Genomic DNA, 12,953 nt, shown 5'->3' with positions numbered 1-12,953 from the left:
TAGGTTTGTTTTTTCTTCTCTAGTTGACTAATGTCCTCCTAGAAATGTTGAATACTCAATAGTTGATCTTCCATCCACCATTGAACCTACCCAATCCTCATCAATATAGGCTTCCAACTTGAAATCATCATTCTTTGAAACATTATTCCCTTGTCTAGGGCTATCTTTAGATATCTAATAATTCTACACTCAACCTCCATATCCAACTTAAGTAGAAAATGCATAAATTGATTAACCATATTTACAACATATGTTATATCAGGTCTAGTGTGTGATAAACAAAATAGTTTCCCTTAAATATTTGGCAAAGGTGGTTCATTATTTTCCCTTAGCTTATGGTTTCACTCTATAAGGGTATTAGCTCATCTGCACCCTAGCATGTCGGTTTCATTTTAGTAGATCTCATACATATTTTTGTTGAGAAATAAAAATTCCCTTTTTTGACCTTGCAACTTCATCCCCAAAAAAGTACCTTAGAGTATCCCAAGTCTTTGATCTCAAATTCCTTTACTAGGTATGACTTTAATTCTCTACTCTTTTTTTCCAAGTTATTACTAGTAACAATGATATCATCTACATAGACAATCAAAATAGCTATTGTACCAAGAGGGGAATGTGTGAAGAATAGTGTTTGATCACCTTAACTTTAGTGATAGCCCTTCCTCACCATTGACTTAGCGAATCTTCCAAACCAGGTTCTTAAGGATTGCTTGAGTCCATAGAGTGATTTTCTAAGTCTACACACTTTGTTTGTCTAAGATTTGTGTATGAATCTAGGGGGAATATCCATGTATACCTCCTCCTTTAGATCTCTATGAAGGAAGACATTCTTTACATCAAATTTATGCAAAGGCCAATCAAAGTTAGCAGCCAAAAAAAAATAAAAATTCTAATAGTGTTTGTCTTTGCTACCGGTGCAAAGGTTTCTTGGTAATCTATACCATATTGAGTGTACTCTTTAGCAATCAAACTTGCTCTGTACATCTCTATGGTTCCATAAACATTGTATTTAATGGTATAGACCCACCTACATCCCACTATTTTCTTCACTTTAGATAGCTTTACAACACCCCAAGTTTTATTCTTTTCCAAGGCTTATAGTTCTTCATTCATGACATCTTTCCATGGTTTACTGTTTATGGCCTCTTGGACTATTTTAGAAGTTTCATTAGAGGACAAATGAGTAATAAAAGCACGGTATTTTGATGAAAATTTCCATAAGGACACTAAATTTGAGATGGGATGTTGGGTACATGTTATAATTCCTTTCCTAAGAGCAATAAGCAAATCTAAATCACTATTAGTATCAAGACTAGGATTAAGATTTCCATTACCTATCATGGTTTTAGAGATTAGAGAATGCACAAGTACTATGGATCATTTTCTCCTAGAATAACCATTGAAATCAGGTGTTTCAAGTCTCTTGTGCTTAGTCTCAGGTGATTGAATCTACAATATAGGTTTTGAGGAATTCGTGCTCTTGTCAAGACTTGAGGAACTTAGATGCTATTTCATGTCAATCGACAGACTTTTAGGTTGATTTTTTTTAACTAGTCCACTCTTAAAAGGGGTCGGATGTGAAGGAGAATGATCATAAAGATTAGACGAATGATCAAATATATCACTTAGTAAATCCTGATCTAAAAAGTGACCAGAATCATGTTTTGCTACTACCTTGCCAGAATCAAAACCCAACTCCAAAACCATACTAGAATCCTATCATCTATCTTCCACAATCTTGTTACTTCCCCCCTGAAGATAGGTTTCAAAGAAATAAGGTTTGTTTTTGCTAGCATATTTTAAATAATTTTGTATTTATTTCTTTCCTTTTCTTTCTTTGGCAAAATATGATTTATGTGAGAGATTATAGGATAATAAATGGTAGGTGAATAAGATCCCTAATTTATGGGAAAGATTTTAGGGGAATATAATCCCCAATTGTGTATAAATAGGATGTACATATTGTATTCTAACCAAATTTTGTAAGAAGAGCAGAATTTATTTCAGTTTTCAATAAAGGTAACATCAATGGTGATGTATTTCCTTTTGGTGAGAGGATGGTGGCATTTATATTCCTTTTATGCATTTGAGAGCCCTTAGATCAAGTTTGCTTCTCAAGTGGTTATGAACATGAACAAATGAAACACACCCAAAGATTTTTGGAGGAAGAGAACTAATGCCTTGAAAATTTGGAAAAAAACTCTAAAAGAGTATATATAGGAGATTTGAATGCAAAAACGTGAGATAGCATACGTTTGATCAAGTAGGTGGCTGCTAGAATGACTTCATCCCAATAGATTTTAGGAACTTTCATTTGGAATAGAAGGGGCCTAGCAACCTCTAGTAAATGCCTATTTTTTTTTCTCTACAACCTCATTTTATTAGGGAGTATCAACACATTATCATTGATGAATAGTGCCTTCATTTTGAAGATATGTAATCAAATTATTATTAAACTATTCCTTCCCATTATCAGATTTGAGTGTCTATATTTTGACTCCAAACTATGTACTTTCGAAGATTTAGGAGTTAGTCTCTTTCAATGTAAACTTTGACCCATCTCCCTTCTGTTCCTTAGCTCAGAAAGGTAACTACCTCACAAACGCTCTTGTTAGTGTTAATTCCACTTCCAGTCACCCTTGGATCATCGATACCGGTGCAACTGATCACATGACTGGATCTTTCAATTTCTTTTTTCTTCTTACAAAACTTGTGCAGGGAATCAAAAAGTTAAAATAACTAATGGAACCCTTTTAGCTATTATTAGAAAATGATTCATAGTTCTTTCTTCCTTCTTCACTCTTCATAACATTCTTCCTACTCTTAATTTCTCATGTAATCTCTTGTCTGCCAGTCAACTAATTTGTGATCAAAATTTTCAATTTAATTTCTCCTCTTCTCAATGCAAAATTCAAGATTTGAACTCAAGGAAGACGATTGATAGTGCTAGACAAAGTGGAGAATTTTACTTCTTTGAAGATGGATCTAACTTTAAGGGACAACCTCAAAGTACTTGTCTCAAGTCTATTTCTAGTACTAATGATAACGAAATTCTATTATGGCATTTTAGGTTAAGACATCCAAGCTTTCAGTATTTAAAATATTAGTTTCCAAAATTATTCATCAATAAAAATTCATCTTCCTTTCAATGTGAAATTTATGAGCACCACCGTAGCCCATTCCCTTCACGGTCATATAAAGCATCAAAACCTTTTTCTATGATTCATAGTTATGTCTAGAGACCGTCCAGAATTTCTACATTCTTAGGGAAAAGGTGGTTTATTACTTTCATTGATGTTCATACAAGCATGTCTTAGGTATATTTATTGAAAGAAAAGTCTTAACTTTGAATAGGTTTTCAAAATTTTTCACAACATGGTAAAAACTCAATTTCAAACAAACATTTAAATTTTTCGAAGTGACACTAGGAATGAATATTTTAATAAAATCCTAGGAAAATACTCTGAGGAAAATGGTATTGTGCACCCAAGTTCTTATAATGATACTCCTCAACAAAATGGGGTGACTAAAAGAAAAAACAAACACCTTCTTGAAGTTGTTAGATCCTTAATTTTTACAACAAAGTCCATAAATATTTGTAGAGGGAGGTTGTTCTTATAGCCCACCTATTTGATCAATGGGATACCATCAAGGTTCTTGCATTTTCAAACAACTTCAAATTTTTTCAAAAAGTGTTTTCCCTCATCAAGAATTTCGGTTAATATTTCTCTTAAAATTTTTTGTTATATCACATTTGTCCATATTCACAATCATAATTAGGGAAAACTTGATCAAAGAGCTAAAAAAAATGCATTTTTATTTTTTTTTGGTTATTCTCCAACACAAAAAGGATACAAATGCTTTGATCCAATTTCCAAAAAAAAAAATGTTTGTTATTATGGATGTCTTTTTAAAAAAAACAAAAAAAAAATGGTTTTAATCATCATCTCCATGGGAAGAGTGATAGTGAAGATGCTTTATTTAATATCCTTCAATAAAAACACTTTTTTGTAATGTTTGTCCTAGATTCAAAAAAATCTACTCAATCACCTTCAAAAGCACCAGCACCCGTGGCAACCCCTATTTTAGAAATACCCATGCTAATCCCAAACCCTACTTCAAGAACACGTATAACAACCATGAATGTAATAGGTTAAATACTAAGAGGAATGGAAAGCTAACTATTATGCCATCAGAAAATTACATAAAACCTAAAAAGTGTGAGAAGCTAGGAAAAAAATCGAACGAGTTCATTGTCTATTCAAGGAAGAACCTTGATTAAAGGAAAAAAACCCACTTTGCAGGAGCCCTATGAGCCTAACTCGAGAACATATCTAATTTTTTTCAATCCTACAGGTAAATCCATGTTCGAGTCCAATTCTTCCTATTCTCAAATTAAGTTTGTTAATGATTTATATGTTTCAATTGTTTGTAGGAAAGGTCCTAGGTAATGTACTAAACATGCTTTGTTTAACTTTGTGTCCTATGGAAAATTATCTTATTCTCTTCTCGCATTTAGTTCACAACTTTTTAGCATAGACATTCCTAACAATATATAGGATGCTCTTAATGTTCCTAAATGGAAGGAAGCTATTCTTGAAGAGATGAGAGCCCTTCAGAAGAACAAGACATGAGAAGTAGTGACCTTTCTTGAAGGAAAGTCCACGATTGATTGCAAATGGGTTTTTATAGTGAAATACAACTCTAACAGCTCTCTATGGTATTGACTATTCAAAAAAATTCACTCTAGTAACCAAGTTAAATGTAGTGAGAGTGTTCTTATCAATTATTGCAAATCTGAACTAACCATTGCAACACTAAGATGTATAAAATGCATTTCTCAATGAGGATTTAAAAGAAGAAGTTTATATGGACTCTCCTCCAAGCTTCACCATAGGATTCAGATCAATGGTGTGCAAGCGAAGGAAGCTATTATATAGGCTTAAACAATTGCCTGTGGCATGGTTTGATAAATTCACTTAGTTCGTAAATAAACATGGTTATACTCGGGGGGAAACTAATCACACATTGTTTATGAAGTTCTCACCCAAAGGGAAGTTAACTGTGTTAATTGTCTACATGGACACTATTATTCTTACTAGAGATGATTTGCTTGAGACAAAAAGGTTTAAGAAGGTTCTAGCTTCTGAATTTGAGATTAAGGACTCGGGGTCATTGAGACACTTTCTTCCATTAGAAATTGCACATTCCAAGAAGGGCATCGTCATCTCATAGTGAAAGTACACTCTTGATCTCCTAAAACAAATAGGTATGAATGGTTGTAGACTGGTAACACTCTAGTAGAATACAATTTGAAGCTAGAAAAAAAAGTACAAAGGGAAGCTAGTAGACACAACTTGATATTAGAAGTTGGTTAACAAGCTAATATTCCTGTCACACATTTGACCAAACATCACCTTTGCAATGAGCTTGGCAAATCAATTCATGCACTTTCCACATAAAAAAATGTCTTAAAGTTGTCTATAGAATCATAAGGTTCTTAAAGAGCACTTCAAGGAAAGGATTATTGTTTAAGAAGAACGAGCAATGAGGAGTTGAGATTTACATTGATGTTGATTAGGACAAATCAATCACTAATAGAAGATCTACCTCTCAAGGATTGTATGTTTGTATGGGTTAACCGAGTTCCTTCGAGAAGTAAGAAGTAAAGTGTGGTGGCATGAAGTAACACAGAAGCAAAGTTCAGAGCTATGACACATGATATCTACAAGATGTTATGTTTGAAACGTAACCTAGAAGAACTAAGGAGGCCCACTACTCTTCCTATGAAATTGTACTATGACAACAAAGCAGCTATCAATATTGCATACAATCTAGTATAACATGACAAGATAAAACACATCGAGATTGATAAGCATTTCATAAAGGAAAAACTTGAGCCTAATGTTATATGCTTGTCATTTGTTCTTACAACGCAACATATAGCAAACATCCTAACCAAGAGACTCCTAAGGTCTAACTTCAAGTTTCTTGTCAACAAGTTAAGAATGATAGACATCTACACACCAACTTCAAGGGAAGTGTCGAAGCTTTAGGAGTTAGTTAAGAATCGAAGATTTTTGGAGTTAGTTAGGAAAGAAATTCAAATTCCTATTTTGTAGGGATAAGATCTGGTTGTTATTTTTTTACTATTATGTTTCATCAAATTCGGTTATGAGATGACCACCCCTTGCAGCCATCATCCCCACATGAAAGTGTCTTTTCTTTAGTTTAAGGACTAAGATGGAGATACTATCCTACGAAGGGAAGTTAACTTGTGATCAAATAAACTATGTTAGAGCAGCACAAGGAAGCATATTAAAGGAACTATATAATCATTACTCTTCTGAGATACAAAGTTGGCCTTAAGGGACAAAAACTTGTAGATACCTACAGAAATTGCTACATGTCAACAGTCTATCCAAAGTAAAGAAAAAAAAAAGGTCACAATGGTTATATGCCTTGTTGTCTATCCTCCAGAACTTACTCAATATCTAGTTCTATTAGGTTCTCATATGAAAATTTTAGGGAACTACTGAGTATAACTCAATGAATGATCATATAATGCAAGGTTTAGGATGGTCAATTCAGAATAGAAAAAGGAGTTCCAGGTTTATCTAAAAGATTTGCGATATAACTAGGAAGACGTTTCAAATACCACACATGCGTTACTGGGCATGCCAATTTAATGTACCTATTACTTAACATAGATAATAGATAGTATAACAATCAAGTAGGCATGCAACATCGGACAACCCAATGTATAATCAATCAAACACATGCATAATCCAAGCTACGGTACCACTCCAACTCTTGACACCTCCCAATATCATGCAATATAACTGCTACGGAGCCCCTTTCTCCATAGTCATATACCACATATGCATCCACAAATGACACATGTTTCACATATCATGGTGCCTTATAGACATAGTACCCCTACATCTCTAGGCATGCTTCTCATACAAATTGCTCTAGTGCCCCTTCATCTCTAAGCACAAAAGATCACTAGGTTAATCAGCTACAGTGTGTCCTTCCATCTCTACGACACAATATAGGTCTAGGGTATATTACAATCACATGTATAGTAATAATATAAAATACCATAATGACAGTACTAGTGATTTTCAATGAATAATGCATACTAGGTAAGCTCCCAAGAATGACTGGAGGGGTCACAATGGTCCCGCTTAAAACCCAACCTCCTTAGATAGAGCTTCCCTAGACTGTATCCACCCCTTCGTTATCACCAAACCACAATAACTATTTATATACATACATATCAAGAATACAAGGAGCACATATTTATTATAAATGTAGCATTTGACCAACACATTTTCAAAGCATATCTCATAATATTTAAAAATATATATATAATGAATACCTATAACATTAAAAGCATGAGATATATAATTCTAAAACCAAGTAAAATCATGCATTATAAGATCACTCATCTTTTAGACTGGAATTTTCGCACTACATCCTTTACGATGACTCAAAGATCCGACCTCTAGAATAACACCACCATAGGAGCCTTTCCATACTTCTATACTTTTCTTTCTTGGTAGGTGAACCCCCCTATTTATAGGGACCCAATGTAAGTGAACACATAGGTGACTTGTAGTTAGATGTCGATCAAAGGGAAGTGATCAGTGTATCCCTTATTGCATGGAGACGACACCTGACACGTTATTAATCCATGCAACTACTTGGTAGGTGTAACAGCTTGCTAGAGATGACACGTGGCTCGTGCTTAATCCTTGTAGTTGCTTGGTAGGTGCAACAACTTACCGGAGACAACACGTGACATGTGCTTAATCCTTGCAACTGCTTAGCAGGTGCAGCAGCTTACTAGAGACGACACGTGGCACGTGCTTAATCCTTGCAACTGCTTAGTAGGTGCTATAGTTTGCTAGAAATGATACATGACATGTGATTAATCCTTGTAGCTACTTGGCAAGTGCAACAACTTGTTGAGTCACTATGTCGTACTAGGTATCAAGTGATGAAGGCGACTTAGTGTCCTCTAGGTTACACGGATTTCGACACCTCGTCCTTGGTTGCATGCTTGGACACTTAATGCTTAGTAAACAATAGACAAGAAGGTTATGCTTGTGATTTCTTAGCAAGAAGGTAGTTAAAAAGAAACTTCAAAAGTACTATTATTAAAAACTAAGGATGTTACAGGTTAGTTATTGGTTAGGTTGTTAGGTTGTTGAGTCTTTTATGGGATTGTCTTTCCCTATTTATTTGTAATTTCTTAATTCTTAGAATTAAGGAATTTTGATTCTCAAAAGCTTATATGTATTAATGAGTTTATGAAAGATAGGAAAGCTAGTGAAGACCTCAAATTTGATTTTAAGAGATAAACCAAAGTGGATCAAGTGCAATCATCAATAAATGTAACAAACCATCAAGAACCTAAATGATTTGGAACACAAGAAGGACCTAAACATCTGAATTTATCAAACTAAATGGAGAACAACATTTATGAGTTTTTATTAGAAATGAAACTCAATAGTACCTAGCAAGAAGACACATTTCACAACGAAAATCAAGATAGTCAAAGTTTTTAAACAAAGATGGAAAGACATTTTTCAACAATGGAAATGGAGGATGTCCTAGACATCTAAGCCAAAGCCAAATTTGATTTAACTTTTGAAGAAGAGGTAGAAATCAAGCCTTGAGACGTTGAAACACCAGTCTCCCAATTAGTATCTAGGTAGTATAGTCCATCTTTTTCCTTAGCAAGTTTAATCATCATCCCCGTTATAGAGTCCTAATAAGCGCAACTAAAGGAAGTGAATATGACCAAGCAATTCAAATCTTTACTGATTTTTCATATGGACAAAAGGTTATGTGAAAGATTAGGAACATGTAATACGGATTTTAGAGACAAAGTGGAGTTGATTTTGACTGTACCTTGACCAGCTATTAAGAAAAAAGATCAATTAGCAATCTCTATTTTTTGCTTTCTAGAACATGTGGAGTAAGTGGACAATAATTTTAAAAAGCTAGTCATATGATCTTATGCACCTGAATCAATGATCCTGGTGCTAGAAAAGCAGTCCTTAGAGACATTCATTGCATGGATATTACCTGATTGGTCCATCGAGAAAAAACTTGAAGTTGGTGTAGAATTTGGAATATGATTTTCAAGCTGATTCAACAATGAAGGCTAAGCACTCTTGATTTTCAAGCTGATAGATTTAAATTGGATGAAAATGGGACTGATATAAATTTAATAGATATAAGGCTTGGTAATGAAGGCTAAGCACAACAGTTAGCAAAAAAGGCCAAAGAAAAAATGGCAATGAAAACCTAGAAGAAGATGACACAAATTGCAGAATTGTTCCCTCCTCAAATACCATGAAGGAATGAATAATTTCTGTCTCTTAATTCTTAAAAAGAATGAGTACAACTTATAAAGATACAAGGTTGACTAGGCTATGACTAATTTAGGATTAAATCAGAGAACCTAATTACATGCAGATTTTTTGAGGAAAAAATATGGAAAGAAATAAAATATACCATTATAAAAATCAATTACAATATTTACAAACAAATTGTAGCCATTCAAATTTGGACATAATTTTTCAAATCTTCCAACACAAGTAATCATGTGCTATGTTTTCCATGTACGATATGAAATGGACTAATATTACTATGTTGATGGTTGAAAGGTTATTGACAAAACACATTCTAACATGTTTACCATAGAAAAAGGGAAATGCTAAAATTTGAGTATTCTTTAGAAAGAAACTAAATTCCATTTAGAATTTCTCGGATTTCAAGTTAGATTGAATGCATCAATGGGTTTAAAAGGGAGTACACTGGGAAGATATGTAACAATGAGATTTTGAAAATTGAACTTGTAATTTTGTGTAAAGGAATCTTTCCTAATTCTCAAGACCTTGCTAAAGATGTGTGTTCCATATCACACATTAGTTTCTTTAACACATGGACGCTCCTTCAATGTGTCTGAAATTTTTTGTCATCTAATCACAGATGATGTACACAGTCAAACATGAAAAAAGGGCATGTTGTTAGACCACTACTTTCCTTCAATAAAGAAGATGGTTTTAAAGAAATAACTTATTAGGAGAGTAGAGATACTAGTATGTGTGTGTGTACATTAGATTTGCCCTCCAAGTAATGAAATTGTTAATATAGCATTTGGGTCAAAATCAGACTAGTGCAATTCCTTGGCCAAATTTTAGTTCAAGGGATTTCCTTAAATTGACTAATGCAACATTTTGTTGTCCATAAAGAAAAGGTATTTTGATCAATTTAAGCAAATCTCTTTCTCGAATAAATTAGTGTGACGGACAGGTCTGGCTGAGAACATATATTATCCCATGTCTAGGAACTGGGTGCATTCTAATGTGTGAGTTTCTTTGTACATGGTGCTAGAAAATTTGACTTGATTAAATGATTGATACAGATTCACCCTTTTCTCCATTATGGTCTGATGCTTCAGGAATAAACTTAAAATTTTCTGAATGAATGTATGCAGATTAACATGGGTACGAGATTTTCCAAAAAAGATCGGTGTGCTAAAGTTGATGACAAAGGGATTAAAAGAGACTAGAATTAAAAATAAATCCACTAATCTTAATTAGTGGAATTTATAGGACCAAGCTCAAATTGAAAGGATGGAATTGTAATCTCAAAAGTAAATACTATGCTAAACTAGAAAAGTAGAACTCCAGAATCCTCCTAACTGTTATCACATGTCCCATAAATTACCAAAACTAAAGATATTTGGAGTTGAAAGATTGACAAGAAATAAAATGGCATAGTTATACGATGTCTTCTTGTGTTTGTGTCTGTGTATGTGCCCATATGCTACAAAGATGGGAATGTGGAAAGAAACCAATTAGGCATAGTCATGTGATGTCCTGTTGTGTTTGTTTTGTGTTCGTGTCTGTGTGTGTGTGCCCATGCTACAAAGATGGGAATGTAGAAGGAAACCACTTAGTACAAATGGACAAATAAGAGTTCTTTAAGTTCTTTCCCTAATTGATGTCATTTATATTATTTAATTATTTAATTATTTAATTATTTCTATTAGAGAATGATACTATGTCCCCTTCAACACCCTATCTTTATGCATACAGTCCAGGAACAACCCAGTCTTTCCTTCATAATCTAATGGGGGACACGGAATATGTCCATCCAGCAAGCATAATTGCTGGCCCATGTCATAATCCACATACTAAGCTATGAAACAGATAGCAAAAATCAGGAGATGGGCATCCTAAACCACATATGTCAAAGGCACTATCAGATTGGATTTCCACATTTGAAGGGCAATGTTGGCGGCATAATGACTTGTGATGATACTGGAACAGCTTCATATTGTTATTGCAATCGCCAACTACCAACTTGGAATAATTTAAATTTTCCCTCACAATACAATTCCAGAATTCAGTGGTTATTGGTATTAGGCTCTTCATTCAAGAGTTTCTCTGCATTGGTGTCCCTTTATGATGATTTCAAAGAATCCAAAACAGATCGACTCACTTTCCTAATGGATACGGAATTCATATCCAAATCTTTTCATTAAGGACAGAAACGCAACTCACCAGAGATCCAAAATCTTGTATGTGTAGATGCATCATAGATATGAATTCAGTGAGAGATTCAAGGGTGAAAATGTATGTAAATTTTCCCGAGAAAAAAAAAAAGAAAAGGAAAAAGAAAATACCAGTGCAACCATGGAGACCAATGCATAAGAGGCACACAAAGTGTAGAAAATGCCTTGTTGCCATTGTTCAGATTCATCGATCTCCTTCCACCAATCAAAATCGCCGCTCTCAGTCTCTATAAACAAAAAGTTCTTGGTTCTCAGCTGTGACGCCATTGATGATCGGAAGTGAGAATTAAAGCTGCAGCTTTGATAAGGGAGGAATGAAGAGAGAATTGGGAAGATGGCCAAGGAGAATGGGGAGGGACACGTGGAGACAAGAGAATGAGGACACATAGATGGGAGCGTGGGCCACGTGGTGATGGTCTAACTGCCGACTTGACCTCGTGGCATATTCGTTGTTTGCGCAACGGAGCTGCTTTGCTTGTTTACCGCGTTCCCTGCAGTTTGGGCCCGTAAAGTTTCATGTCTCTCGCCATTTATAAATGATTTTAGGAATATGTGAGTTAAAAATTTGTTTGACACGCTTCTTGTTTTTTTCTTTATAAATAAGAAAAAAATAATAACTTTTACATAATACTAAGCCTGTTGCATGTGCAAAACACATGAAGTGTTTTAATTTTAATTATTTAATTAAATTTAAAAATAATAATGTTCATATATTTTATGATAGTATTTGAATAAATTTTATTTTTTAAAAAAAATATAATAACAACTAAAGGAATTTTTCCTTAAAAAAAGGATTTTGCACAAGTTTACATAAAGAAGAAATTTGATTAGAAAGATTTCTTTATAGACTTATCTTGAGGAATTTGCCATAAACTTTATTAAATAAAAGAATTTTTTTATAAGTTTCATTAAAGAAAAGTTTTCCAATTTATTTTAAAAGAAAAAAGAATATTTCAATTTTGTAAAAACAATCATTTCTTTACTTTATTTTATTTTTATAAAGAAAAAAAAAGACAAATTTATTAAAGAAAGAGTTTTCAAACTTTATCATTAAAAATAAAAATGCTTTACTCCAGATTTATTAACAAATAGAAAATAAAAAATAAAAATAAAGAAAAACATGGAAGTAGACTCATGATGATAATAATAACAAACAAATTTAAATAAAGGAAATAATCATTTAAGATCAACAACATCTCATATTCATTACCATTCATATAAACTACACTATTCATGCATTTTTTTTCCAATGATAATAAAATCTAAATATCAAAAAGCAATATTTACATAAAATTGATAAAAATAAATAGATAATTAAACGGAATAAAATCAAAGATGAAAAATATAACAAAAT

The 12,953-nt window shown here is 33.4% G+C and overlaps 1 protein-coding gene across 1 annotated transcript in view; it reads right to left on the bottom strand.

Moving 5' to 3' along the window:
- LOC117927238 (tobamovirus multiplication protein 1-like) overlaps positions 1 to 11,931 on the bottom strand; it is a 30,692-nt gene extending 18,761 nt beyond the window's left edge. The window contains exon 1 of the mRNA XM_034846690.1: positions 11,711 to 11,931. Within this exon, the coding sequence (XP_034702581.1) occupies positions 11,711 to 11,866 (156 nt within the window). The 5' untranslated portion in view covers positions 11,867 to 11,931. The remainder of the gene's footprint in view (positions 1 to 11,710) is intronic.
- Positions 11,932 to 12,953: the final 1,022 nt, after the last annotated feature.

This window comes from Vitis riparia, chromosome 12 (genome assembly GCF_004353265.1).
Source record: "Vitis riparia cultivar Riparia Gloire de Montpellier isolate 1030 chromosome 12, EGFV_Vit.rip_1.0, whole genome shotgun sequence".
Taxonomy (NCBI): Eukaryota; Viridiplantae; Streptophyta; class Magnoliopsida; order Vitales; family Vitaceae; genus Vitis; species Vitis riparia.
The sequence above is the reverse complement of the archived record's forward strand: the minus strand, read 5'-3'. Positions and strand labels throughout refer to the sequence as shown.